Source organism: Anarrhichthys ocellatus, unplaced genomic scaffold (genome assembly GCF_004355925.1).
Source record: "Anarrhichthys ocellatus isolate YVR2014 unplaced genomic scaffold, GSC_Weel_1.0 scaffold2, whole genome shotgun sequence".
In the NCBI taxonomy this organism is placed as follows: domain Eukaryota; kingdom Metazoa; phylum Chordata; class Actinopteri; order Perciformes; family Anarhichadidae; genus Anarrhichthys; species Anarrhichthys ocellatus.
This window is the reverse complement of record NW_022280032.1, coordinates 2,853,689-2,879,818: the sequence shown is the minus strand read 5'-3', so window position 1 is coordinate 2,879,818 and position 26,130 is coordinate 2,853,689. Positions and strand designations below refer to the sequence as shown.

General features: G+C 38.4%; 1 protein-coding gene across 1 annotated transcript; it reads right to left on the bottom strand.

Annotated features, from left to right (window-relative positions):
• Positions 1-976: 976 nt before the first annotated feature.
• On the bottom strand, positions 977-25,531 carry LOC116388856 (ethanolamine kinase 1). The gene is made up of 8 exons (XM_031857131.1): positions 25,391-25,531; positions 19,401-19,663; positions 18,061-18,201; positions 12,981-13,129; positions 12,347-12,430; positions 10,266-10,426; positions 6,676-6,749; positions 977-1,046 (listed from the first exon to the last, which is right to left on the bottom strand). Exons 1-8 carry the CDS (start codon positions 25,529-25,531, stop codon positions 977-979), a joined length of 1,083 nt encoding a protein of 360 aa, XP_031712991.1.
• Positions 25,532-26,130: the final 599 nt, after the last annotated feature.

The following is a 26,130-nucleotide window of genomic DNA, read 5'->3' as shown; positions in this document are numbered from 1 at the left end:
GCAGTATTAATTCAACACGTCTAAGTACTTAGTCAGGTGAACCCATGTTTATGATTTCTGAAGTGGTCTGCAAAGACAAAGTAATTTGAGTTACGTTGAATTAACTGGAAATTTGAAACTTGCATATTTAGTTAATGAAAGAAAAAAAGGCCTCTGAGTGGGCAGATCATACATGCCCCCATAGTTGTAGGCTAGTGTAAAAAGTAGCTTTTCAGAGAACTACAAAACAAAACGCAGCTGCAGTATTAAGTCATTATTATGCTTTTCACGGTAAAAATGTCTCGGAGCTTTAACCGTTTTTTAATTAGGACAAACGGCTGTCCTACTAAATCTAGGACCAAGTTGTAACATAAGTTGTACTGCATATTAGTCCACACACATAATTCAGAAGATAATACTGTTTAACACTGTATTTACATGCTGTTATAGCACTTAAAATGTAAATTAATTCACAATACATTTTCAAATTTACAGTATATGATCGGTATACATCCTGTAAAGTAGGTAAAAAGCATCTTTCCAACAATAACCCCAGAGATACAAATGTCCAGTTATGCACTCCTGGGTACAGTAAATAAGTTGAGACTTGTTTTCCATCAGAACTGTGGTTCACACTGAATAAGCATGCAAATAACCCTCATGGGTTTTATGATCAGGCTCAGTTTTTGTGGCTGAATGCGACTCTGATAAATGTGGGAACAATTAATGTGTTTCTGGCACGACCTTTATCACAACGTGCCAAAAAGGCTTATCGGAAAACAGACTGTGGTAAAACAAATATTTTAAAAATCACAATGATAGCAAAACATATTGTCTCAAACTACAGCCTGAAATAACAAACAATGGGGAGCACATTTCATTATAAGCCTTCATTTCAGTGGATTTACAAAGTGTATCACCAAGAAGGACTTCGGTAACTCTTCCTGGTCTCACAGCAGGGCAATGCTACAATATGCTGGTAAATGAAGCTCAGTTTTTAGCTCATTGTCAATCCAAAATATTCCTCTTTCTTCTTAAAGTAGTAGTTGAGTCGTGCCATGGCATATCTGGGAGGAGAGCAGAGCATAGAAAAAAAAAATAATCAGAGAATACAATATTTTCCTACAAAGCTCTTAGTAAATAATGTAAAATCTGTTCACTGTCCTTGGATGTTTATGGTGCATTTTCACAAGGCTTCAAATGTGACCCAGCACTATTGTTGCATATACTCTAATCTTCCTGTGTTGTTTGTCTTATCTTTCCGGTCTCTTTCTTCTCTGTGCTAAATAAATGAACAAATATATAAATCTCCTTTTAAAGGGCAGTTTTCTGTAACAACCTTAGTCCAAACAACCAGCACTTTAAAGTTGCTTGCATTGAATGTAAGTCTCTCCTCAGCAGATTTGCATTTTATTACAGTAGGATGGCTTTTTTGCCATATAGTATTGAACTTTCCTTAAATTATAGGACAGAGATAAAAAATAAAATAATGGTCATAATCAAAGAAGCAGAGACCGACATACCCTGACTTTTAGTCTCGAGTTTGGGTCCAACTCCAACAATGCTGAATTTCCAAAATGCAACTTGGTAGCATGTTATTTTTGACCCTCGCTGCCTGATTAACGTCTCAACTCAACATCTCAAGATTGTAACATTTTTCTCAAGAAGATTCAAGAAATCTTGGAATCTTAAGTTGAGATGACATCATTATGACATCATCAGGGTTATTTTCTCAGACTTGACAAAAGCTCCTTCAGGACCACAGAAGATGTTCTATGCTTTTTACTGGTTGTTATTCACTAAGATGAGTGAACTGATCCTTATATGTAAGATTCAGAGAGCGCTCATTTAAAGTGCATCATCGCAGGCATCTCAATACACTTTAGAAATATGATTAATATTACAATGTTAAAAAGTAAATGTAGTTTATGTAGTAATAACATTCACAGTAATGGAATATTTAGTCTGTATTTGTTTGTTACATATATTTAAACTACCTGAACTTTTCTTTGACATATCTGGCTTTTGACCTCCGGAGCTTTTCATTCACTAAGCTAGAACATACTTGAAGTGCTATTTATAGGATTCTGATATATACCCATATCTCATGATGTGAATCACATCTTGTTACTGCATCCTCTCGTCATCAGTGTGCATCCTCTGAAATGTTTAAATCAAAAAATGGCATTTTTCTTAAAAGATGTAGACTTGTCTGTTGAAGTTGAAGTGCATAATCTGTTTGTCCAGTGTTCACTCCAGGTCCCACCTCATGCTCTGCTTAAAGCTCAAGGTGGTAACTATGTTTTTTGTTTGCAAAACTTGCATAACAATATAGCATCAAGTCTCTATTCAATAAAGCACTGAGTCTGAAAGCTGTGCCAAAGCCTCGGAACTTAACTGCGAGAAAAGTGGTTTATTATCGAACGCTTCAATAAATCTGATGTCTGAGTAAGCCGTTGCCCTTGGCCATTATACTATACCCTTTGAAATTAAGTGAAGTTTCAAAAGCACAGAAAATGAAGGCACAGAGAGGAGTTTGTCCTTTAATCAGTGCTTTCACTGAACTCCTCAATGTCGAATCAGTTTTCTCCCTTTTATTGCACGGTGAGACAAAAACATAATTCAGACACATGCCTTTTAGTTACTTGTATTCCATCACTCTGTTCTTCACCTGTGTCTCTGGGTAAAACTGCTCCCTAATTATTGTGTCAGAGTCTGACTTCTGTTGTTTGCTCTTTGCAATTTTTCTTCGAGTTGTTTCTTTCTTTGAGTTTCTTTGCTTCACTTGTGGGTCACCTTTAGACAAAGAACACACAGCTTTAGCTTGTTGATAGGTTGTACAGCATACGTCTAAACTTTGCCAATGAAAAGTAGTAGATTAAAAAAAATTGGGGGAAAAGAAAAAATAAGAGCCAGCACACCATTTTCTATTCTCTCATTGTGGTTTGGCAACACTCAAAAGACATTTTCTCTGGACAGATTTTTAATACACCATATGCTACTGTGGATGATTGACTCAGATGGCAACACGAGACCTAAACCTGATTGGATGAAGGCAAAACTTGGTTGTAACGTGTAAAATATTTGCTTCTGCTTTTCAAAGTGAAAAAAAGAATATGGTGGCTGTTACGCTATACCATCAAACTTTTTGGTATTATCAATGAATGTGCCTCACACATTAAGTATTCTGACACTAGTTCTACTTTCACACTAAAAAGGTGAAAAAAAATTAAACCACTTAGTAAATAAAAAAATGTTATGAACATTCAGTTTGTTCAATTAAAAAGTGAAAAGAGCTTAAATTTCAGCTTGTCAAAAAAAAGTAAAACAAAATAAATCACTGGTCATGGCACTTCTCTTCTGTTAATCGAATTACCGGTTTCGCTCACACCCTTCATAAGCCGAAATATATTTGAGTGTACCCATTTTAAAAGAACAGCAACCTTCACAGGTGATCCCATTCATCATTATTTTATCATGGCCGACACCTCAAACTAGCGTGCTTAACATTTATCATCATCAGAGATGAATCTGAGATGTTTTCCTATTTAGCAAAAGTAGGGGAAATGAACTCCCTCCAAAAGCAGGTATTCTATTTCACAATGTGCTTTTGTGCACAATTCTGCAGTCAGGCTATTCCAAACAGTGGGCCTCCTTCTCGTTCATTTCCTCATAATAATGTCTTTGTCAAATAACGGCTCACCTTGCCAACACATCCACAAATCTAAACCGCTGACTCGCAGACTTTCAACACATGAATAAAATCATATAAGGAAAGTAAACATGGACGGTAGAGGGAGGGCGGGTTTGCATTGCCGTTGTGGCTCCCTATTGTCACATGTACATCTGGCCCTGGTTAAAGCACAAGGCCTGGGCGACGCCCGTCACTAGTTGGGAAGTCTGCAGAGATTTGGCTCAGGGGGATAACAGTGGAAGGAAAGACACACACACACACACACTTTCAGGGTTTGACTCTTAACTTCCTATTTCTTGCCTCAAAAAGAACTTGTTTATCACAAAAGCTTATAGCAGCAACGCATTGTGTGTTCTCTTTTGAGTTAAGGGAAATAGAACTGCGTGGTGAAGATGAGGGTAAGGTTGTGGTCATGTCAAGTAAGTTAAGGCTTTCATCATTCTATTTTGAATTAAATAAAATTACTACTGTACATTTAATGCAAACAAGGTCTTGCAGTAATTAACCTGCACAGACTTATCTCTTAACCCTGCTTTTCAGCACTTATGCTTTCATACATTCACTTTACACCAACAGCCTAGAACCAAATGGTGGACAGACAAAGTTAGCGGCTAGCTAAATAGAGTTGAGCGCCTAAAGAGACAGCTACTTTGTTTAGTGGTTCATCTTGTTTAAGATAGCAAAAAAGAAAATTGGTGGACTTCTTCAACAATTCGATTGAAGTTCTGGAAAGATCATTAAAGCCCTATTCGCACAGGACTAGTAATACCTGGGAACCTCTACTTGCGGAGGTTGTCTGCAAATATACCATGTCCTTAATTTGTCAAGTAAAAAATGTCACCGCAAATTACTAAACATATTTCTCCAAAGACAGAAATCAAGTGATAGTAATATAAGTCCTGCGCGAATCGGCTTCTTGGTGATTTGGGGGTCTTATTTGTGTTCTCCGTGCCTTGTTTCTGCCTCTTTCCCAGTCAAGAAATATGCAGAGCATTTTGGGCAGATTCAAATTCAAGCCGCTCATCTTGCTAAAATAATAGAATAATGATAATGTAAATAATAATAATATCTTTAATTGAAGGGGGTGTTGATTGATATTATTTTCAGATGTTTCCATAGAGTTACAATGAGAGTTACTGGTTGTCCAACTAGACAAGCTTCAGATTATCTATCACGTTGGCTAACTGAGAGGAAACCGGTGGTGCTACACTTCCACATATATTGCACCTTTAAGGAAGTTAACATTGACTATTATAAGAAGATCTCCGGTGTTGAAATATAAGATGCTTCGTACACTTATGGCCTGGTCACACCAGACACCTGACTACTTGTTGGGATGGCAAGCTAACCGCTAACAAGCGAGCAAGTTACGACATGCTAACACTAGCCAGTCCCAATATTTCCCAAAGCTTCTTTCTATTACCTTTGTGCAATGCCATTTACTTAACTCCTCCTTGGCATTTTTCTCTTGGGTTTTTACACCATTTAAATCGCCATTTCATATTGAAGAGAGAGAAAAAAACGCTCAGAGAAGCTAACCCGTTTACTAACTTACTTAATGCTTTGCTATTAAATGTAAATGTTTCATGGTATTTAAACAAGGACAGTCTCATAATGTTATTACTGTGGTGCTCACTGTCAATGTATTTCAATGAAAAGATGAAAGTGAGGTCAAACTTGACAGTTGCCATCCACATTGTTTCTTTCTTTACATCATGACTGATTAAGAACTCTGAAAGTAGTTGGCAGAGGGAATTAGGATGTATGAGTGTGTGCGGGTGTGTGAATGTGTTTATTGGGAGACAGAGGTTGACCGGGTAGTGATGCCTTCAAACCTGTTTCCCCATCGTTACTCTGAGCTCATTTAAGTCTAACCCTCCAGTTAAAGAAAGGTAACCTGACCCTCACCATGCACTTTAGGACAACCTTAGCTGGCGGCTTAGAGGAGCAGACGTCTAGCAGGCGCATGTGGCCCAGCCAGGGATGAGAGACGTATATGTAAGGGAGGACCGACGGCATGGGAACAATAGTGCCTCTGTGCCTCGGCACCCCTCTGGATCACATTTCCTCTAAGGTCCAGATCGAAATGAGGCGGGGGCCCTGTCGCTGATCTAGCAAGCGAGCGGAGAAAGCCACACAGAGGGGAGGGTGCCGTATGTCAATAGTGATTAGGATCACGATCACAACTGCGGCGGTTGTGGGGCACGAAGAGAAGGGAGGAAAAAGTGGGGGAGAAGGGAAACATTTCGCCTTCCTGAACTTTATTGTCTGGTTGCTGGTACTGAGGAATGTCTCCTGGATCCTAATACATTTAAACATAAAATAAATTTGTTTGGATTTCTTTAGAAAGTCTGTATGAAAGCTGAACCTTTCCAATTTCTTGATTTGTGGTTTAAAAGTGAAGAAAGGCAGAGAATTTCACGTGTAAATATGGTTTGTCTGCTTTAAGAAGTGACAACAAGAAGTGCGCTCGTCCTGCCTGTTTTATGCTCGATTCTAGATACACAGTCTGAAAACACTGGTGGGGAAAAAAATAAAATACTTCCACTTGGACTCAAGTTCCCAGCTCTTTACTGTAATTTCTTTGTCAGGCAATCTTAAGAAGAACCTGTTTGTTTAATCATTGCAATAAAACAGGGAGTGCTTCAATTCAATGCACAGGATATATTTTGATCCATTTGTGAATATTTAAGTGATGTATAATGCTGTTAAGTAAAATTGCACTCAGGTCGTCATTTTCTTTGTGGTTTTATGTGTTTCTACATTAAACAGTTGCTTCATGTTAGGAGGACGTTGATTTCAATATTAACAATTTTATAATGTCTATATTGTGCAGTGTTTGATGTACAACAACCACAGCACTTAAGGAACCGAAAACAATGTTTACACAAAGTGACAACCAGGCACACTCCTGCAACTGTGGGTAAAAAGTAACCACATGGAAAAGGCTTGTTCCTTCTACTCCATGTGACCTTTGAGCCGCATTCGTCAAAAATACAAACCTTAGGAAGTCAAAGTCAATCAAGGAAACCCGTGATTGCAGGATGGCCCAGAGACCCCAGAAGAAGTTTGATGCCTGGTGGAAGAGAAAGAAAAACAACTTGAAAGGAACACACTAGATGTTTTCATGCTTAACACCATTTATTACTGACTAGTTTTCAAAGCATTGCACTATGAAATGAAAATACATGACTTGCTTAGGATAATCCATAACAGTGGTCATGATTTTATTCTTGTCAAAATTGCTGAATAAAGCAGTTGAAGTATTACCAAATCATTAAATTAATGCACTATAGTGTGTGTGTGTGTGTGTGTGTGTGTGTGTGTGTGTGTGTGTGTGTGTGTGTGTGTGATGGGTACGTGATCTGTACCTATAATTGCAGTTCCCCTCTTTTGCAATTTTTTAAAATATAAAACACATTTGGAGTAAAATTCTGTGAAAAGACCTTAAAAGTAAAAAATAATTCTTGTTCTATTTTTGTTTTATTGAAATGACCGGAAAGAGAGGTCCACACTTGGTTGGAGCAGCTTGGTGGTCCACTGTGGGTAGTGTAGGAATGTATGTGTGTGTTTGTAGTCATGTTTTACTTGTGTTGTTGTGGCATGAATCTGTTTACACAGTGGGGACTCGCCTTCCTTATGAGGACAAAATGCATATCCCCATTACGTAAATCATTACATTTACATTACTTAGAGCAATAAAAACACACGTGTGTGCGTGTGTGTGTTATTAGCACTAGAGCCATAACATTATAGAACCCAATGTGATGCGTTTGCATGTTCAGTACAATTATTGATGTTGTCTGTAAAGGAATAGCAGCAAGAATGTGTGACTGGTCTGCAATTCTCCTGCACCCTTTTGATGATCCAATTAAAGCTTCCAAAGCACACTTCTTCTTGCCCTCCTGCAGGTCACGGTGGGGTCAGATGTCAGCGTCTTCAGCATGGCAAACGCTGGCTGATGGACTGAATATTAGCCAAATGAATGACAGACTTGTTAACTGCATGCAGATATAGTCCATGATACACCGTTAGGTCTGTACTGTGTTTCAAACGTGTATAACTCTGGATTATGTTTGCGGTATTTACACCATTGTGAAAATAAGTAGTGCAGATTGTTCTAAATCAAATATAACTGTTGCTGTATGGTTTCAACAACTTTGTTTTTCTTTGATGTTTTGCTACATTTCCTTGTGCCACAGAGCAGAACTGTAAAAACACACTTCAGTGACCTCCAGTTGTCGTGTTATAACTGCTCCCATAACTGCTGCTGCATGCCAGCGGCACGCTGCTAAGTCAGAATGACAAACCTCTGTATTGAATGGTTCCCTCCTTAATGGCTTTGCTCACTTAAGCTCGCAGACTTCCATGCCTCCATAAATTCCTGTTGTTCTCCACCCATATTGTAAATCTTCATGGTAGGACCACTAATAGCAAGTCCTAATAAGATCCAGACAGGCCTCTGTTCTGCGGCCCAGTGATATAATCACATTTTTATTTGATAATCAAATAAAGGGTGGAATGAAATACTTGAAGAGCAATGTGCGGTTATCCCTGTTTTTTTTCCCTCTCTCTGGCAGATGTTCATCTCTAATCTCTGTCTCGAGTTGGAGAGAGATTGAGCGTGTTTCCATTATGATTAATAACTGCTCTCCATTAAGAGAGCATTAGTCTAACACTATGCAGAGACCGTCGGTAAGAGGCAGCCATTGAGAAAAACGGAGATGGGAGAGTGTGGGCAGAGTGACATCACAGGCTTTAGCCACGACATCACGGGGGATCCCTGTGGAGGAGGCGAGTCGCAAAGACCCCACGGCGTCTTGGCACAGTTTGCCACGGATTAAGATTCGAAAGAAGCAGCTTCACACCGCAGAGCTTTGGCAACTGGCCAGGGACTGGATTCCTTGGGTTTGACTATTCATCTGTATTGTCATTTGATGAGCCTTAACTATAGTGGGAATTCAATGTAGTCTGATTATTCCAAGCAATTACCAAGAGAAGTGAAAGTAATACAAAAGTTACATTCCATAAAAAAGGGAATACAAAAAAAACATAAAAATATTAAAAGGAATCAGACTGAATTGATGATCATTACAGTTGATGGAATCTTTCCAAAGCATGTTACACCTTATCAACTATATAATCTGGTTTTAACAGATGTAATGAGAAACAATACAACCTTAGGGAAATCTGTACTGTGCAAATAAATAGTCGAAAATTGAGGGGACACAACTTCCGATGGAAAATGGATGTGAATAACGACTGATTTCATTAAACAAATATTCCAAAAATATTTTTTCTTGTTGAATCATTTGATTTTTAAATTGTCAGAAAATAGTGACAATTTCCCAATTTCCCAGAACCCAAGACGGTGTCTTGAAACCCAAAATCATTTTAATTACTATAATAGAAAATATTCAAGGAGCTGGAATGAGAAAATCGTTGGCATTTCTGCTTTACTATGCAATTAATCAATTATCAAAATTGTGGCACTTATCGTTTTCGTAAAACAAAATTTAAAAAAATGTAAAACCTTTTTTTAATATCATTAGGGAACTATTGGATATGTTTGATGTTTGGAGTATTTAGCTGTTTTTGTTTTTTTGTCCCGTGACAAAGGAAAACCAGTAATAAATGGCTCTCAGGAGGAAATTTAATTCAGTGAAGTATTGTACATAAACACAACATTTAGTCGGTAAAATGCCTCTTTTGTGTATATTTCTAAACGGAGAAGTTTCAGCTCAATTCCTTGAAATTATAGAGAATAGACCCTGTGATTTTCTCAGTTATCAGGCTGAGTATTCCTCATGTTGACACACGGCTCGGCAAAACGAGTCCAGTTGGAAACTTGGCTTGTTAAGCGTCAGTGATCAATTTCTCCCACTTCCCTCGAGTCAAGAGTCCTCCTCGGTTTGTCATAGAAAATCTGATTTCAATCAACCTGATGTTATCGCCTCTCTCACTCCATCCCAGGCTTCATTTCTTTCCCCGCCTCTCACTTCTCCCTCTCTGTTATTTTGGCCGAGGCACGACTTATTTAAAAAAAGAGTAAAATGCTTCCTCATCATTTCTGGGCTATTTCAAGAGACATTCACACCACCTCAAAATTGGTCAGGACAATTCTGCATATTGTGTTGAGCTATGAAAGCACTTTTAGGCAGATAGTCCAGCACCACTTGAGCCACCAAAGAATGAAAATTGTGGTCATAAGAAAAATAATTTTGGCTGCTGTCTTTCATTTTTCCCTGCGGCAGTTTCTAATCAACTCAGATGGAGTCCATCAAACTTTGAACAGTGGTGGGTCAGCCGTGGTTTGGGATTTTTTCTTTCTTTCTGGGAGCTGGAAAAGTAAATTGTTAAAATGTGATGGTGAGGTGTTGCCGCCCTGTCATTTCAGAGGTCTGCACACATATGGATATTGTTGAAACGCACACACTGATCTCATAATATTGAGATATTTGAAGAGCAGAACTTAAAAAAGGAAATAACTGTTTAGAGATTTGTCACTTTCCAAAGAGTTTCCAAAGTGTTGAGGCTCTACATAATGACATATTTCAACATTTCAACAAGATCGGTGGGAGCAGACACTTACCAGCGAGAATTTGCAGACTTGAATGTAGAGCTGCGTAACTTCTGCCTCTGTAACAGTGACCTCATGTCCTGTGCTGTGCTTGTAACTCTCCAGATAGGCCTTCAGCCAGTCCCTCTGCAGCTCCAGGCTCGGGTAGAGGCTGTAGTTCACATCATTCACACCTCAAAAAACAAAACACACATATGCACATACTGGTGGAACTACTGTCAGTGTTACAATTCAATACAATGCCTAAACTAACTGACAGTTTTGATGATTTGCCACAGACTGCATCAGCTCAACTCTTGAGTCAAAACTAGTGAGGTCCACATAAAATGTTCCAATTATTTGAGCAATTAAACATATATTGAGTTACAACAAAGAAGCAGGGGAACTGGACGACAGCACTTTCAGTTGAACACTGATGTTTACATCTTTGTGAGGTTGATATGGTGCAAATGAATAGTCAAAAATTCTCTGGACGTGATTGTCATTGTGCCAGTTCTGGCAGAAAGGGATACTCCAACTAATGATTATTCTCATGATCAGTTATTTTGAGATGGTTTTGTTTTGCAAATAATCCGTTGATTTAAAAATGTCAGATAATTGTGAAAAATGCCAATTCTGCTACTTTTACTTAAGTAAAGGCCCTGATGAATATATCCACCATCACTGCATACCAGAAAGAAGGATGCATGGAAATTGGATGACACATACAACATTTTCAGTTTGAAAACTGATTTGAAAGTCTTTAAGGGAGGGGTCTCAAACTCAAGGCCCGCCACGTCATTTTATGTGGCCCGCGAATCCGCCAGCAAAAAAAAAAAATTTAAATTAAAAAAAAAATGTAAAAGTTAGACATAACAAAAAGTTATGTCGAAATTCTGAGAAGTCTGTCATGAGAAATTATGAGATAGAAAGTCGAAGTTATGAGATAGAAAGTCATAACTGTGATAGAAAGTCATAATTATGAGATGGAAAGTCAAAATGATGAGATACTTAATCACAGAAGCAGCTCTTTGGCTGGTTACTGTACATTTGACATGGAAATGTATTGAGTACATTGAAGACTACTTTAAACGTGGCTTTACAACACATGAAATACTTCATGTGGGATTGTGCAAACGCACCCTTGAAAGGATTTTAAGCTTTGAACAAAGTTATTGTAATAACTTGTGTTTGATATTTGTCTTTGATATTTTCTTTAATAGTTTGATCTTTGATAGAGTAATGTAGGTTTCTTAACCCTAAATTAAAAGGATTTAAGTTATAATAACAGAAATGTGCTTAAATATATTTTTACATTTATATAACTGCATGTACAATATTTTTACACTTGAATAAACAATAATCAAATGCAGAGACAGTTATTTACCAATATGTTAGGAGTAGTTACATTTACAACCGGCCCTTTGTGGGCAACTATAATGCTGATGTGGCCCGGAGTGGAAATGAGTTTGAGACCCCTGCTTTAAGGGATCTGTATGGTGCAAATAAGGGAAAATTGCTTTTGCAGTTTCGATAGTTGACTGCAGTTTAGATGTTGCTCTCATTATCAACAGGAACAAAAAAAGGGATTCATGTGCTTTCACTAAAAAAACATACAAACGATTGTTTGCCTTTTTGTGCTTGACATTTGGGTCACTCGAGCCACAATTTAACCTCATCATAATTTAAGGATTGGACCAAGTTTGCGCAGTTGACAGGTGCTCTCATGAAAGCTGACATGATATGCTTCATCAAAACTATCTTAAAAGTGATAAATTGATGACTGTTCCACAAACGTTCAAATGAACCCTTTGCTGTGACACAGCTGGTCCATCAAAGACACTTTTAATCACCATGCAGAACACACACTGAATATAGCAATTTGTCTTGGCAGCATCAGAAGAGGGACGGTTTCATGGAACATAATGGCAGAACGATAAAATGATATCGTAGTCGAAGAGACAGGACAAACTGGACAATGATTCTCCACACCACTTACTGTATATCCAAATTATACTTCACTCAATATCCCACATGAGGCAATCTGATATGTTCTGGCAATGAAACAGATTTGGAGGCAAATTGAACTCCTTTTCATCACAACACAGACCTACCAGCAAATTCATTGAAGTGATTGCCAATATCGAAGGCCTGGTAGTTGTAATCGGCGTACTCGTAGTCAATGAATTTCACCATTCCTGATGGAGGAGGAGAGGGGAAAGAAAGAAGCAGCGGTTACCAGGACAACATGAAGAACACATCTTAGGTATGGTTGTGTATCTGACAACTCTCCTTCCTTTTATTCAAGTACAGAACCTTGTGGGAGTCAAAGGAACAAGGAGTCTCATTTGACGGAGAGCCACCCTGGGCATCCTTGTAAAATATGCGAGATGAATTAAATCCCGGTAAAAGGATACGACAAATAAGGTAAGACATTGAATAAATTGGTGCAAAGGTTCACCTCTCTATGCAAAATAGAGGGACGAGGTATGAATACTCTGTGAGCTGCATTATTTCAACCCGATGAAAAGAAACACCTTCATCATTATTAACATTAGCCTCAGTAACAGACTGCGACCCTTCAATCGCAGAGCTACAATTAAAGTTTAGCATAATTCAGTCAAATATTCTTAACAGTATTCAGTTTCCTTTATTGCCTCTGATTGATGGTCTGCCACACTAGCTTACTAGCTCAGTATAATATGCACCATGTTTTCAGTGCCAGTGATGTGCACTGCTGTTGCTCACCCTCTTTGTGGTTGTAGATGATGTTTTTTGTCAGAAGGTCGTTGTGGCAGAGGACAGTCGGCGAGTCAATCTGCGAGAGGTGTCTCTTCAATGACTCCATTTCAACTGACAAAGTCTCAAAGCTGGGCACCTCTTGTAGAGTCATGGGACTGTAAAAGGCAAAATCAATGAAATTACTTTTTTTCCTTTTTCTTCGCAAGAGGCAAGGCAAGATTGTCTGCGAGGAATGTTTCATGAAAGCGTGGGTGTCTTTGCTTCGTAGGCATTTGGGCACATTGTCGGTCCAGTTCAACATTCGTGAATACCAACTTTGCCAGTGTGTGTGATGATGTATCTACAAAAGGCTGCAAAAAAGACAAGAGCTTCAGCTTTTAGTTTGGATCACTGCAGCTGACAAATACGCCACCAGTGACTTTCATTTAGGAAAAACATTCACATGACTTTTGTTATCATAAGACAGGTGTCATCATTATTGAGCAAATATCCAATATGGTCAGCTTTGTTGGTACAACTTTACAAACATCCACTATAGGGTTTAACTAAAAGGGCAGTTTAGTTCCACATTTAATTTAAATAAATGTTTTTGTGAACACCCTTTGCTTCTTTGCATATCTACCTGCAACCCCAGTGGCTTATTGCACTGTGAAGTATTGACTTTCACACATTGACAGTGGTGAAAGAGGTTTTTCACATTTTTGACTGTAAAGGTACAGAAGTATTATCAGCAGACTGTACTATAGGTGTCAAAAGTAAAATAACATACCCCTTATTACGTTGTTAAATATTATGTTATTGTAATACTACTGATGCATTAATGTGGAAGTAATACTTTGCTGTTATAGTTGGATGAACTGGAGCTAATTTGAACTACCTTTTGGGTAGTTCAACCCTTAGCAATATGTCAAATAATAGCATATAAGATGATCATGTGTTTTGTTTGACAGTCACACGTCAAACATATTATATTTTGCTCTAAAAGCTGTTGAGAAAAGTACATTCTTAACAATTAAAGCATGCCTCATTGTAAAGTGGTACTATTATGTCCTTTTCTTCTTCAAATGTTATTGTAAAGGCTTAATCCAACCCGGAATTTCCCCTCACACATGGTGACTCACCTGCCTTTAAGAATTGTTCACTCTAAAATAATTTGAATTGTCTGGCTTTCAGCAGTGTGTTAGTGTCCTGTTGTGTACTGTAAATGCTGTTTCAGAGCGTTGCCAAGCATTGAGAAACACAGACTTCATGCAATTCTTGAATCTTAAAATATTGATCTTCAGAAATCCTCATGAGTTAATGGAGTTTTTGAACATTTGATATAATATCTAAGGAAAGTGTAGAGCAGCTGAGGGAAAATCATCTGAAATGAACTTGTACAAATGAAGGGAAAGAAATGCTTTCATGACGCAATTGTTCGGGGGAGTACATCTATGTAAAACCAACTTTGTCCCAAATTCCACACTTTTCTTCTCGGAGCAACATGTTTGTAAACTAAAGCAGTTCGACGTGCCTCATTGAGAGGTCACATGCCTTGTTTTCACTCCATTGATTGCTCGATCTATCAAAGATGGCAGTAATGTCCTTGGTCGTCAGTGCAAAAATGCACCTGGAAGAAATGCTGCGCAAGCATCCGTCTCCGAATTAATTTCCGTGTTTCCTTTTCAGTCGTCAGGTCACGATAAGAGGGTAGTTTAAACAGTGTAGTTTAAACACTACCTATTTATTCCTTGGGGAACAAACAGATGCTCCGGTATTATACACACTTGTAGACATAATTTAGTGAGGCCTGTTAGGAACGCACAATAAAAGCAGAAGAGCGGGGCCTTGTTTATAGTCATGACACAGAGGCTCTGCTGCCTAATTCAACTCCACCTACACATCCTCAACAACACAAGTCATTTTTGTATCCCTCATTCATTCAGTTCTCCTTCCTACAGGGGATAGACAGATCAATGGATTGATTGAATACAAACACCTTGAGATCTATTAATCATTGTTCCTGCAGAAAAATACGCAAAAACACATGTATATTCTTTTTAAAATATCTGCTTGAGTTTGGACCTTTTTAATATCTTATTCTACTTAAATACTGCAAATGCTGTAAACTACTTTCCAAATAGCAATTTCGGAAAATCTCGGCCAACAAAATAGCTGTGAGGAGTGTTTGATTCACATCTCCTCGCCTATGAGATCTTTCTCTAACTTAAAAACGACCCCCTCTGACATGCATAATTTATCTATCGCCTCTCTAATATGAATTAAAAAACACATCTGAATGGTGAATCACCCTGATTCCTTTTCAACCCATCCATGGCTTTAACTTAACAAACTGACTTTTACCATAGAAAACCTGCGATTACTCGGGAGTCAAAAGCTAAATGAAAGACTTTCATTGACTTTAAATGGAAACCTTTCGTCTTGCCATCAGATCTTTTCCTCTCTCTTTTCTGTCCTTTTCATGGAAAACAGTTTGTCAAGTACATTTGCCTCCTGCTCCTTGTCAACTCTCTGTAAGGTAATTAGTGGAATTTCCTCCTCTGGCGCTTCATTATCAATGTGCCTTATTTACATATGATTTCAAACACCAGCCGAGCACTGATTTTTTTCTTTCTTTCTTTTTTTTTCTTTCCTTTTTGCAGTTTTATGCGATTCGCGGGAGTGCAAACGGGAGACGTAGCAGGGGGCCTTTGGGAGAAGAAGAGGTTGCACTCTTGCCTTCCATTGCCTTTCTCTCTTTTCTCTCCCATCTCTGACTTCTACTGTGCACTCCCTCTCCGAACCTTGCAGCTGCTGCAGCCTCTTTCGCTCTCTCTCTCTCTCTCTCTCTCTCTCTTCTTCTCTGTATCTGTCTCTCTCTTTGCACAGCGGGTGGCTTGAGAGCTGAAGACCTCCTCTGCAGGTGCAGCCACTTCCTGCTCTCTCTCTCTGCCTTTCTTTTACCATTTCCTCTGAAGATCACATTCATACCAGCACTCATACATTCTCAAATACAAAAGTTTCTCTGATGCCTGTTTAAAATCACTTTTTTTTTTTTCATTCTTGGTCTCCTCTGTCTCTGCTTCTGTGTGTGTGTCTGTGTGTGTGTGTGATATCATTCATGCAGTTGCACATTCAAGAGACCCGCATATATGCAAACAGACTAACACACACACACAGGTTTTAACCATGACTTAACCTCTTAAATCTCATCTGTTAGATCTTTCAAATGGAGTTCCTTTAATCACTCCAAATCCAAATCCTAATTATTAACATTTTCCTGGTCATTTTGAGTTCCTCTGTGCGGCTGTGTTTGAGTGGCAGTGGACTGTGTCAAGCCCCTCAGTCACACAATTGTCTCACAATATAGCACCATCTATTGGGCCTCTGAATGTGGTGCAGCTTCTGTAGATGACCATTACAGTGAGTAATGTCCTGATTCATCCATACACTCATCACCTTTTGTATCACATCGTATACAAAGTCATCCATTGTACAAATCAGGAGTTGTATTTAGTGATACTCCTATATGTCTGCTGTGTGTGAAACGGAAGTTTAAAAGGGCAAAAGGAGTTAAATGTAAGATGTAATGTTAATAAAACCAAAATCTTCACAATCTCTTGAGACGTTAAACAATGAAGCTGGGCTCCATTTCACTCTATGTGCGTTACGCTGGCAGTGTTTCCTTTTATGTTGGTTGAATTTCCAACATAATGTCAAATTCAAAGATTGGACGGAATCAATATTTTTCTTTATCTTGCTCCAGGTAAATTAAGGTTATTTTAGTGCATTCAACATAATCATATGGCTAAAAGTACAATCATTATTATCTTAAATTGATACTGTCTATCTCGTAGTAACAAAACAAAACAAAACTCAGTTCCACAGGGTTTCCTCCTGGAGCAAAGCAGAAAATGACAAAAATAAATCTTTGGGTGTTTTATGGGCTTAGTAAGGGATGTGCTCTAAAATGAATGGATTTATAATGAAAGAGTGGACAAACCAGAAAATACAGACATAAAAAAGAGAGTAGTTGCTTGTGTCTCGTCTTCCTGATGACAAAGAAGTTCACTTCGACCTTTGTGGGACTTTTGTCTTTCTGAATCCAGAAAGCTTAAACTCCTTATCATTAACGTCTCCTCCTCCGTCCCTTTCTTTAATGGATGACTTTAATGGAAACTCAAAGAAGAAACTGTTTTTTTAAAAAGCAACGCAGAGACTCTAGGCCTGCCAGCTTCAGTTTGCTTGGACTTCCGACCCCTCCACTGCATACATAAACAAGGTTGAACGTTTGACAGATAAGGGAGAGCTCTGCAGGAAGCTTGTGGACGAGCGTCTGTTTCTTTGTAGTGTCTGGACGGACCCTCTCACCTCTCAGCCCGTGACCCCTGTCAGAGATAATGCAATGTCACTGCCACGGAGGCCCCTCCCCCGTCTTGTCCCTGTGACCAATGAAAGCTCACAGAGGCCTCTATCCCCAAGGTTGGGGAGGTGAATGTGCCATTTGAGTACAAGTTGTTGTTCAGTTAATTGAAAGACAATGTTATGTACGGGTGGAGAGGAACACTGTGGGCAGATTTGAGAAATGTACATATTTGGCATATGAAAAAATTACAAGGAATCAGTGGAAGTGCAGTTGCCTAACAGATAAAGATGTGGAAAATGTTGCTGGTTTCTATCGAATGGATGAATGCAAAAAACTACCACTGTGATATTTTACCACCGAGGTAGCCTCCAAGCAGCAGCTCAATAGGTATTTGTTTTAAACTGAGGTAATCAGCTCTTTGTTCTCCCTTAGTTACTCTTGCTAACCTACAGTTTCCAATGATAAAGTTTCCAGTTAATGACTCTGAAACAATGCATTCTTAGCACTGTTGGTATGAAGACAGTTTGCCAGACATACCAATGTTTTCAATTGATATGAGGGCAGATAAACACAACGATTAATCCAGTCCCTTCACTCATAGACTTCTATACAATGAGACTTCTTTTTGCATTGAGAGGAGACGCCCACTGATGGCCATTATAGACGATGCAAGTTTAAGGCACTTCTGCACTCTTCAGATATATTAAACACACAATAAGATGATTTTGTCAAGGGCTGTACCTCTTTGTGCAGCGCTTTGAAGCCGGGTTGCTCTGCATCAGTGTCAGAAAGTGGGACATTTTTGTCCAGAGAGGAGGTTCAACAGGCGGACCACAGTTTGGCTGGATGGAGTGGATTATCCCAATCTCTGCTGCGATCAATCTGCGGAGAGAAAACATTTTCTCAGATGAGCCTGGCCGACGCTGTTATTGCACAAACAACCATTATCAGAGTAGAAACACAACTCCCTTTCCATTTAGCGCTCTTATCTTGTTCTTCTTCTCAAAAAATGGGCCTTGTTGCATTCGTGACCTTTTGACTACTTGAGTGCTCGATCTCGAGGCATCTTAGCCGTGACATACAGTTTTCTGGGTATTCCCCACAGAGGCTATCAGGCGGAGCAGGGTTGATTGATGTGTATCGTGGCCTCGGCTGTTCAGCCTTGGCTGGCTGTGTTGTGTCCTACTGTCCTGTGGTGAGAATAATGGTGCTGGTCTGTTATCGCCGGGATGACGAATGAACCCGGGGGCATGACTAAACAACATTGCTCAAGATGAAATATGACTTAAATAATTAAAAAAGAAAAGCACCTGCATCAGCACAATGGAGATGCCCAACACACACACACAACTGTTGCCTTAGAAAACATAAATGGTTAAGGTTTCACATTACTCTCAATAAACCTGTTGCATTTTCAACAGCTTGACCAGTAAATGGACCTGGAAATAATAGCTATCAGCATGTATTACCTATTTTATTGATGGCATTGTATGGCAGCCTTCATACTATATGCAACGGTGGTAACAGTTATGTCTTAACTTATATATTATATTTAAACTTTTACATTTTGAATAAGTAGTCTTGTTAAATGATAAAAATCAGCAATTTTATGATACATTATTACACATTGGTTTCATAAATTGATGTAATAATACCTAATGCATTTGACTAGAAAAGTCAGTTGAATGAAGGAAATCTTCATAGCAAGTACATGAAATATATATTTCAAACAGTATAGAGGGTTCAAATGTATTGCTTAGGGTCCTTTGATTTAGATATTTCATAGAGTGCTTTTATTTTGAAAATTTAAACCTGTAATGACAGTATGATTTATTTTGCCTTTATTTGTTCAAAAACTCAATCATTTTCGTAGGCAAACTTAGTGGTAAGGCTGATCCTCGTACCATTTTTGAAAAGTCATAATGTGAGCATGACTTGTTTTGATTATCATCATATTGCAGTTTTCAGTGAATCAGGAAATTCCCAAAAAAGCACAAACATGTTCTCAGCACATTGTCTCTGATAAAATCAACTTTGTAAAAGAAATAAATCTAAATCTGAAAGCCGTTTCAGGCAGAGACCTGTAGATGGAAGGTTGCCGGAGCAGCTTATCATCCAGCACCGTTCCTCGAACAAACTCGTAGCAGATGCCATTCTGGAAGGTGCAGTAGATCTGTGGACCACACCCGTGGGCGTGGAAGACCTGGAACATCTCCACCTCGCGGTCCCGGTTCACGTAGAGCTCCGTCATTCTGCCGTACAGACGCACCAGAACACAACCGGGCTCCTGGAGAGAAGCCACGAAGCAGCCAATCAGCTGGTTGGTGATGCCTTCTGTGAATGTCTGAAAAAATATATTTAATTTAAATTAGTTGAAAGAGGAAAAATACAGTTTATCAGCGTTGTGCAAAAAGTAAACTACAGAAACTGAGAGCATTTACTGTCATAATCCAGTCCTGCTCCTAGGTTTATGTTTTTCTTTTGCTTCAATCATTCAATCATTCATGTTTGGTGTTTCCTGTTTTATTTTATCACTCACCTCTCCTCTTGTTCCCGATCACTTCACTTCCTGCCTTTGTGTGTTCTCCCGCCAGTTTTGATCTGCTGCCTCGCCCTGATTAGCTTCACCTGTCCCTCGTTAGCCCCACACCTGCTCACCTGTTCTCACTCTGTCAATTAGCCTGACAGACGGAAACTGATCACACCCTTTCATGGGTGTGATCCATGTCTGAAAAGTAGCTGGTAACTATGGCAGTGAAATAAACGTAGAATTTTTATTTTTCTTTGAACTGAAATGGAGTAGAAGTATAAAGTAACATTAAAACATCTAAATGTACGTGGTTACATGACAGTTTATGTCATACTTATGTTATATCTATTGATTAAAATATGTACCAAAAGAGCAAGGTGAAAGTAATGTTTCAGTGAAAATATTGTAACATATGATATATATAGCAAGATAATATGCAAGGATGGATTACCAACTGTGCAGAGCGGGTAACAAGGAGCCCTGACTCCCATGTGCTCCCAAAATGTCTCAGGTTCACCTGTCCTATCAGGTGTCAGGTGGTTTTTGGTCTTTTGACTAATGGAGTGCTGCAGGGATGACGTATTTTTGTAGGCCAACCTTGGAAGTTAGTGTTGCACTGGTTCCCTCGACATTTTTTGGTTGGATTTTGGAAAATTGCAGAAAATAATATATTTAAGATACTTTTTTTTAGCAAGATAATCTTTACAAATCAAAACTTTCCCTTTTTTGATTTTTGAAGCGTGGATGGAATCACCAGAAGTAAAAAGCAAACATTCGGCCACAAACCGCACGAGTGCAAGTAAACACATTTAGCCTAATTTAACAACTTGTTAGCAACCGCCTTTTTAAAGATACGTAAAAGCTTAAAAATTGAAGAGCGGAATTTACTAACGTATTTTATATCGTAGAAGAAAATGTTGGAATCTTTTAAGCTTGTGTTAACCACATACCTTATTTCAGGCATCCAATCAAAAACCCATTAAAAAAAAACATCGACTTCAATGCGAGGGAACCGGAAGTGCAAAAATGTTAATTCACTTCTAGGTTTCATGACTCATTCCTGCTGCACTTTATTGTAAGAAAATTCACACTACTGCACTATTAACCAAGACGGGTCCTGCATTTTAGCTAATGTTGTGGCCTTGTCTTATAGAGGGACTGTGTGTCTAAAAAAATGATATAGAAAAATGGATGTAAAATGAAACACGCATAGACACAGGTACATGCAACAGTAATAAGACACAGAGCTGTAGACAACTGCAGCCTGAACTTGTTGACTTTAACGATCACACTTCCAGCGCAGCCTGTGCTGCCCTGTGTGTGTAAACAACAATACCACAGTGACCACTGTTTGCCTGCAAAGGCACCATGGGACATTTGTTGTCATTCAGTGGTTTCTCGAAGTCTCTCATTCTCTGCCACAGTCTCCATGGCATTCTGTGAACCTCAGATGGGCCCTGCACACAGCGGTTTTTCATTTAGATGGAAAGTGAACAAACATGCCCACCTTGACATCGGATCAAGCATTTATATAGTGGACGGCGGGCCACTTGGTTACTTTTCACTGGCTTGGACATTGTTATCAAACTCCCTTTGTCTCTGATTTGCACACATTACCTTTATGTGAAAGTTTTTCTGATGTACTGCGTTTTATTTGATGTATAAATCACTCATTGTCATTTGAAAACAAAAACTCACGTATATAGAGATGTACATTACAGCATGTGTATCTAAACTGCTTATATACAGTACAAGTGCTAAAAGAAGCCATGCAAACACTTGCCTCTGAATTTATAATTCTTTGTCTTTTAAATACATTTTAATTATTTATTTTGTGTGAACCCCTTTTGACATTGTCTCTTTCAGTTTTTTTGTCTTGTTTTCCTTTTGTTTTTTATTTCTTTTGATGTTAACGTGCATGTTAAGCACTCAAATTGCCTTGAATTGTATCTGTTGTTTGTAAAAAGAGAGCAAAGGTGAAACACAAGATATAACAAAGTAGTTTGAAAAAACCTCGCATACAAAACAGTTTAAAGCACAGGTGTAAGAGGAACTATATGTCCTTCCTTGTGTAGTCTGTATATTCAAACATATGAACACAATACATCATTGGATTTGAAAGGAAACATCTACTCTTTTGTGTACACTACTGGACCTGCTGTAGATTGAGAGGTCACCCACCAAATGTGCTGTCACCAAACAAACATAAACCCTATTTCTCTGAAAGATTGGACCTCGTGTTTGCACATGGGACCAGAATGGGATTATACTGTTCTGAACAGACTACACACTACACATCTGTTTCCAGGGTTGACATAATAAAAGGGTCTACTTCTGTTGTCCAGTTACCTTGCCACGACTTTCCATTTTAAAGCATATAGATGGCGATATTTGTTTTTATTGTCAACAAATCCCATGAAAAGACCAGAACCAACAGTGTATTAGTCTGTCTCTCAATACTATCTGATTTTCCCAGCCTGTGGCAACCAAGTCTTCAGAGAAAATGTTGGTATTCTACGTGTCTGTAACCACAGGAGAAGTTGAATGTTTCATTCATACGTTACATCAGCCTTGTATCTTGCTTGCAGAAATGAACGTTGTGGTTAACGTTGTCAAATTATTGTTTAGTTTTAGGCTTGAAAGCTACTTGGTTAAGGTTAGAAAAAAGATCCTGGTTTGTGTTAAAATAACTATGTAACTGGCCTAAATAACTATCTATACTGCACTTTTGTGGACATTTCTATTTGTAACATTATGCAACAAGCGAGAACAATGTTACGTAACAACCGGTCAAAGTCCTGTGTTTCATTGATCATTGTTATTATACCACGTAATTTCCATACCACGTATTTTTCAGCAATGGTTACTGGACATATACGTCACTGCTCTGTGCATTGCTTACTGTCTGACGTAATTTGCTCGACCGAATGCAAACACATTGACATTTTTCGTATCCGTGGTTTGCAGAAATGCCAACATTTTTCTGGCCAACTGGTTCCTGCAAAAGACATGCCCCCAAATTTACTTACATTTGTGTTAAATGCAAAATTTTGTCCTAAAACAGCTGGGCTTTGTCTTTTTGGCAAACGTTGCTGAAGACAGATGAAAATAGAGCTCTTGGTGGTTAACGATTTACAGCAGGAAGGTGTACATGGGATCCATTGAATGTAAGCTGCAGTCCATGTTCATCATACCATAGGAACACTGTATATATATGCAGCCACTTTTTATTAATCAGTCTGTTAACTCACACTACACTTTAATCTGCCTTTCTGCATGGCCTGAACCTGCAGCGTTCCTCTGCTCACAATGTACAATGACATTTTTTTTTTTTCAATAGACGATTACAGTGAAGCTTATTCAAACAAGACAACAACCACAACTATATCCTCAACAATGTTGACGAAAAGAGATTAAGGTAGCATTAGACCCTTTTTGTGCAATTTAAATAAGAGGAAAAATATGGTGCTCTGGGTGGCTGGAAAATGCAGACAATATGGTCTGTCTGTTCTGCACTCAAGTTCAGTTTTATATTGCAGCAATCTCAGTCAAAACTGCAGTTTGTAAAATACTACTCCGATAATATTAAAACAAGTTCACAAAGGTTTATGAAGGATCTTTCGAAAGCAGCCGTGAGGGAAATTGCACTGTGGAACTGCTTAAATTGCAGTAACACAAAGGGTGAAACAGCATGAATTGAGTTTTATATTCCCTGTGAAGACTAGAACCTCATTGTGATTCTACACTTTAACAACTTGGATGTTTTATGAAAATGAGTGTAGGGAGAAAATATTGAATTTAAAGTTTGACCATCTCTACATCTTTTTTTTTTTGCTTCTCTTTCATCCACGCAGCATTTTTTCCTGAAGATACTAAACAAACACGATTGGAAAGACAGAAACTATTTGCAAATGTCACACTGACATGTGCTGTGTTGTCATGTGACATATCAATGTGACATTCAACATCTAAATTAGAATTAGGGTTGCACAGTCCAACCCTGTCCCCTACAAAATGACTTTGGCATACTACTAATATGCATTCTCAATTACGCTTCGAGGGAAATGTATTTTATAAACTGTTATAAACATGCGGTTAGCATTGAAAATTGAAACAAAAAAAAGGAATCAATACTACTTGGGTAGGTTTAGTGAAATGAATTAGTAAAAATGGTTTGTCTTCAAATTATTACATTTGTTACGTTACATACATTTAAATAAGTTAATGTTAAATTTTGGTTACACATGGAAAGTGCGCTCTCTTGGGATTAAGTCCTGTGTAAGATTGACCTGTCCATCACCCCAACCTGCTCTGCATGCAGACTATCATTAGAAACCTATTTGTGATGCGTGAAAAACAAATCCACATCTATAAGTTTCCCTTAAAAACTAATTCAAATACAGTTTCATTGTTTTAGGATTAAGGGCTGCACATCCGAACAGATGCAGTACATTAAAGTGAAAGTTGATAGTGAACCTATTGTAACAATAACGAGGTTGAGTAAAATCATTAGACTATATAAACAAATTATCATAATGCATCCCAACCATTCTATGTGTAAACACTTGCTCAAGATGTCTAAAATTTAGAGATCTGCCGGACTTGGAACGTCATCATCATAACCCCAAATAATGAACCACAAACCTTTCTTTACAAAGTGGTGCACATAAGAGATGAGCATTAGTTCCCCTCAGGTATGGAAAAAATGTGTGAAGCTCAATCCGTATAATACGGGGTGATCAAGTCAAAAGAACAGACGCTTATCCGAATAAGCTTCATACAACCAACCAAGATACAATCATGGATACATGGTACTATATAATAATATAATATGAGAATACAACGCATTTTTTATCGGCCCAGTTGCGAGGAAAAAATGGTGTACATTGTACGTATGTTGTGCATTGTATGTTACGGTAAACCACAAGATACGTTGAATGTGGATGTCTTATGTAGTACAGCGAGCAACGCACAAAGCAGTGACGTAGAGCAACCTTTATGGAAAGTTACATCTTATATAATAACGAGTATAACAACTAACAAAATCCACTAAGGCGGGCAGCAAGGGTTAGTGGACGGGTCAATCAAACAGGATTGTTATCAAGAAGAACCTGGTGTCCCATTTGAAACCAAAAGTAAAGCATTGACTTTACGCTTGTTACGTGAAGTTACGTAACGTTGTTAAGTAATGTTACATGCAAAAGTCTGCTCAAGAAGGTTGTTGTTTATTTACAGTAGTTATACTGTTAAGTTACTTTTTGTTACATTTGTTACGAATTTCAAATAAAAAACATTGTCTTTTTTCTAACCTTAACGAAATAGTTGTGTTGCTTAAACCTTGCCAATCGTTTCACAACTTTAACCATGTGGCATTGTGCGTTTTTTTGCATGGGATGTATGAGGCGGATATGAAATGTATTTATGAAACGACATTCAATGGATAGCGTGGTTTGCAGAAATGCACAATGCCAACATTTATTCTAGCAACTGGGTTGCTTTTACAGTCGTTATTGAATCCCATAGACACAAACATTCACTTGCCTTCATATGAATGTCCTTTGCCTTCCAATTCGGACGGAGTCTGCTGAGGAGATCCAGAATTCCTCTACGAGGTTCATGCTCATCAATTTGGAGGTCCACATGGAGAAGCTGATTCCCAGCACAAGCAAACCGACTGTTCATTTTCAACAAAGCAGACGTGAAGTCTTGGATTTTCCCTCCAAAAGTTTGAGGTCTAGAACTTGTTCAGAAACTTTTGAACCAGAGTCTCACTCTGTTGGAAGACCATCAAAACATCCGCCAATGTGGGTTTGATCTTAACAATAAAAATGAAACAGAACAAACTTGAATGAGGTAGAAAAGTCTTAATGATGGTGATACAATACACAACAGCACTCTGGCATCTGTTTCTGTCACAATAATTCGAGAGCCATGCGTGGTATTTGCCGGTCAGTCAAATTGTCCACTTGTGTGTCCAGTGACTCAGCAGTCCGGCTTGCTTATCGGGGGCCAATGTTCCTATGGGCATCTTCATCCTCACTCCTACAGTTTACATATTAACCACCGGTGCTTCGAGCTCTGCTGCAGCAGGATCATGTAGTGCTAAACAAAATTAAAGGAGAAGTCATTGAGCTTCAGTAAACCTCTTCTACTTTTATGTACTTACTCATTGAACCAAGCTAAATATAACTGAATATAATAATGTGAAATTAAAAAAATACTAAAAGTCACTGAAGATGAAAATAAATCCCCTTTATCTTTCTTGTAATTGCTACTATGCA

Excerpts from the sequence above, each read along its gene's own strand:
- LOC116388856 (XM_031857131.1), bottom strand. The coding sequence starts at position 25,531 with ATGAACAGTCGGTTTGCTTGTGCTGGGAATCAGCTTCTCCATGTGGAC. Across the intron at positions 19,664-25,390 it reads CAAAGGACATTCATATGAAG|ACATTCACAGAAGGCATCAC; the intron begins GCAAGTGAATGT and ends ATATTTTTTCAG. Across the intron at positions 12,431-12,980 it reads CATCTACAACCACAAAGAGG|GAATGGTGAAATTCATTGAC; the intron begins GTGAGCAACAGC and ends CTCCTCCATCAG.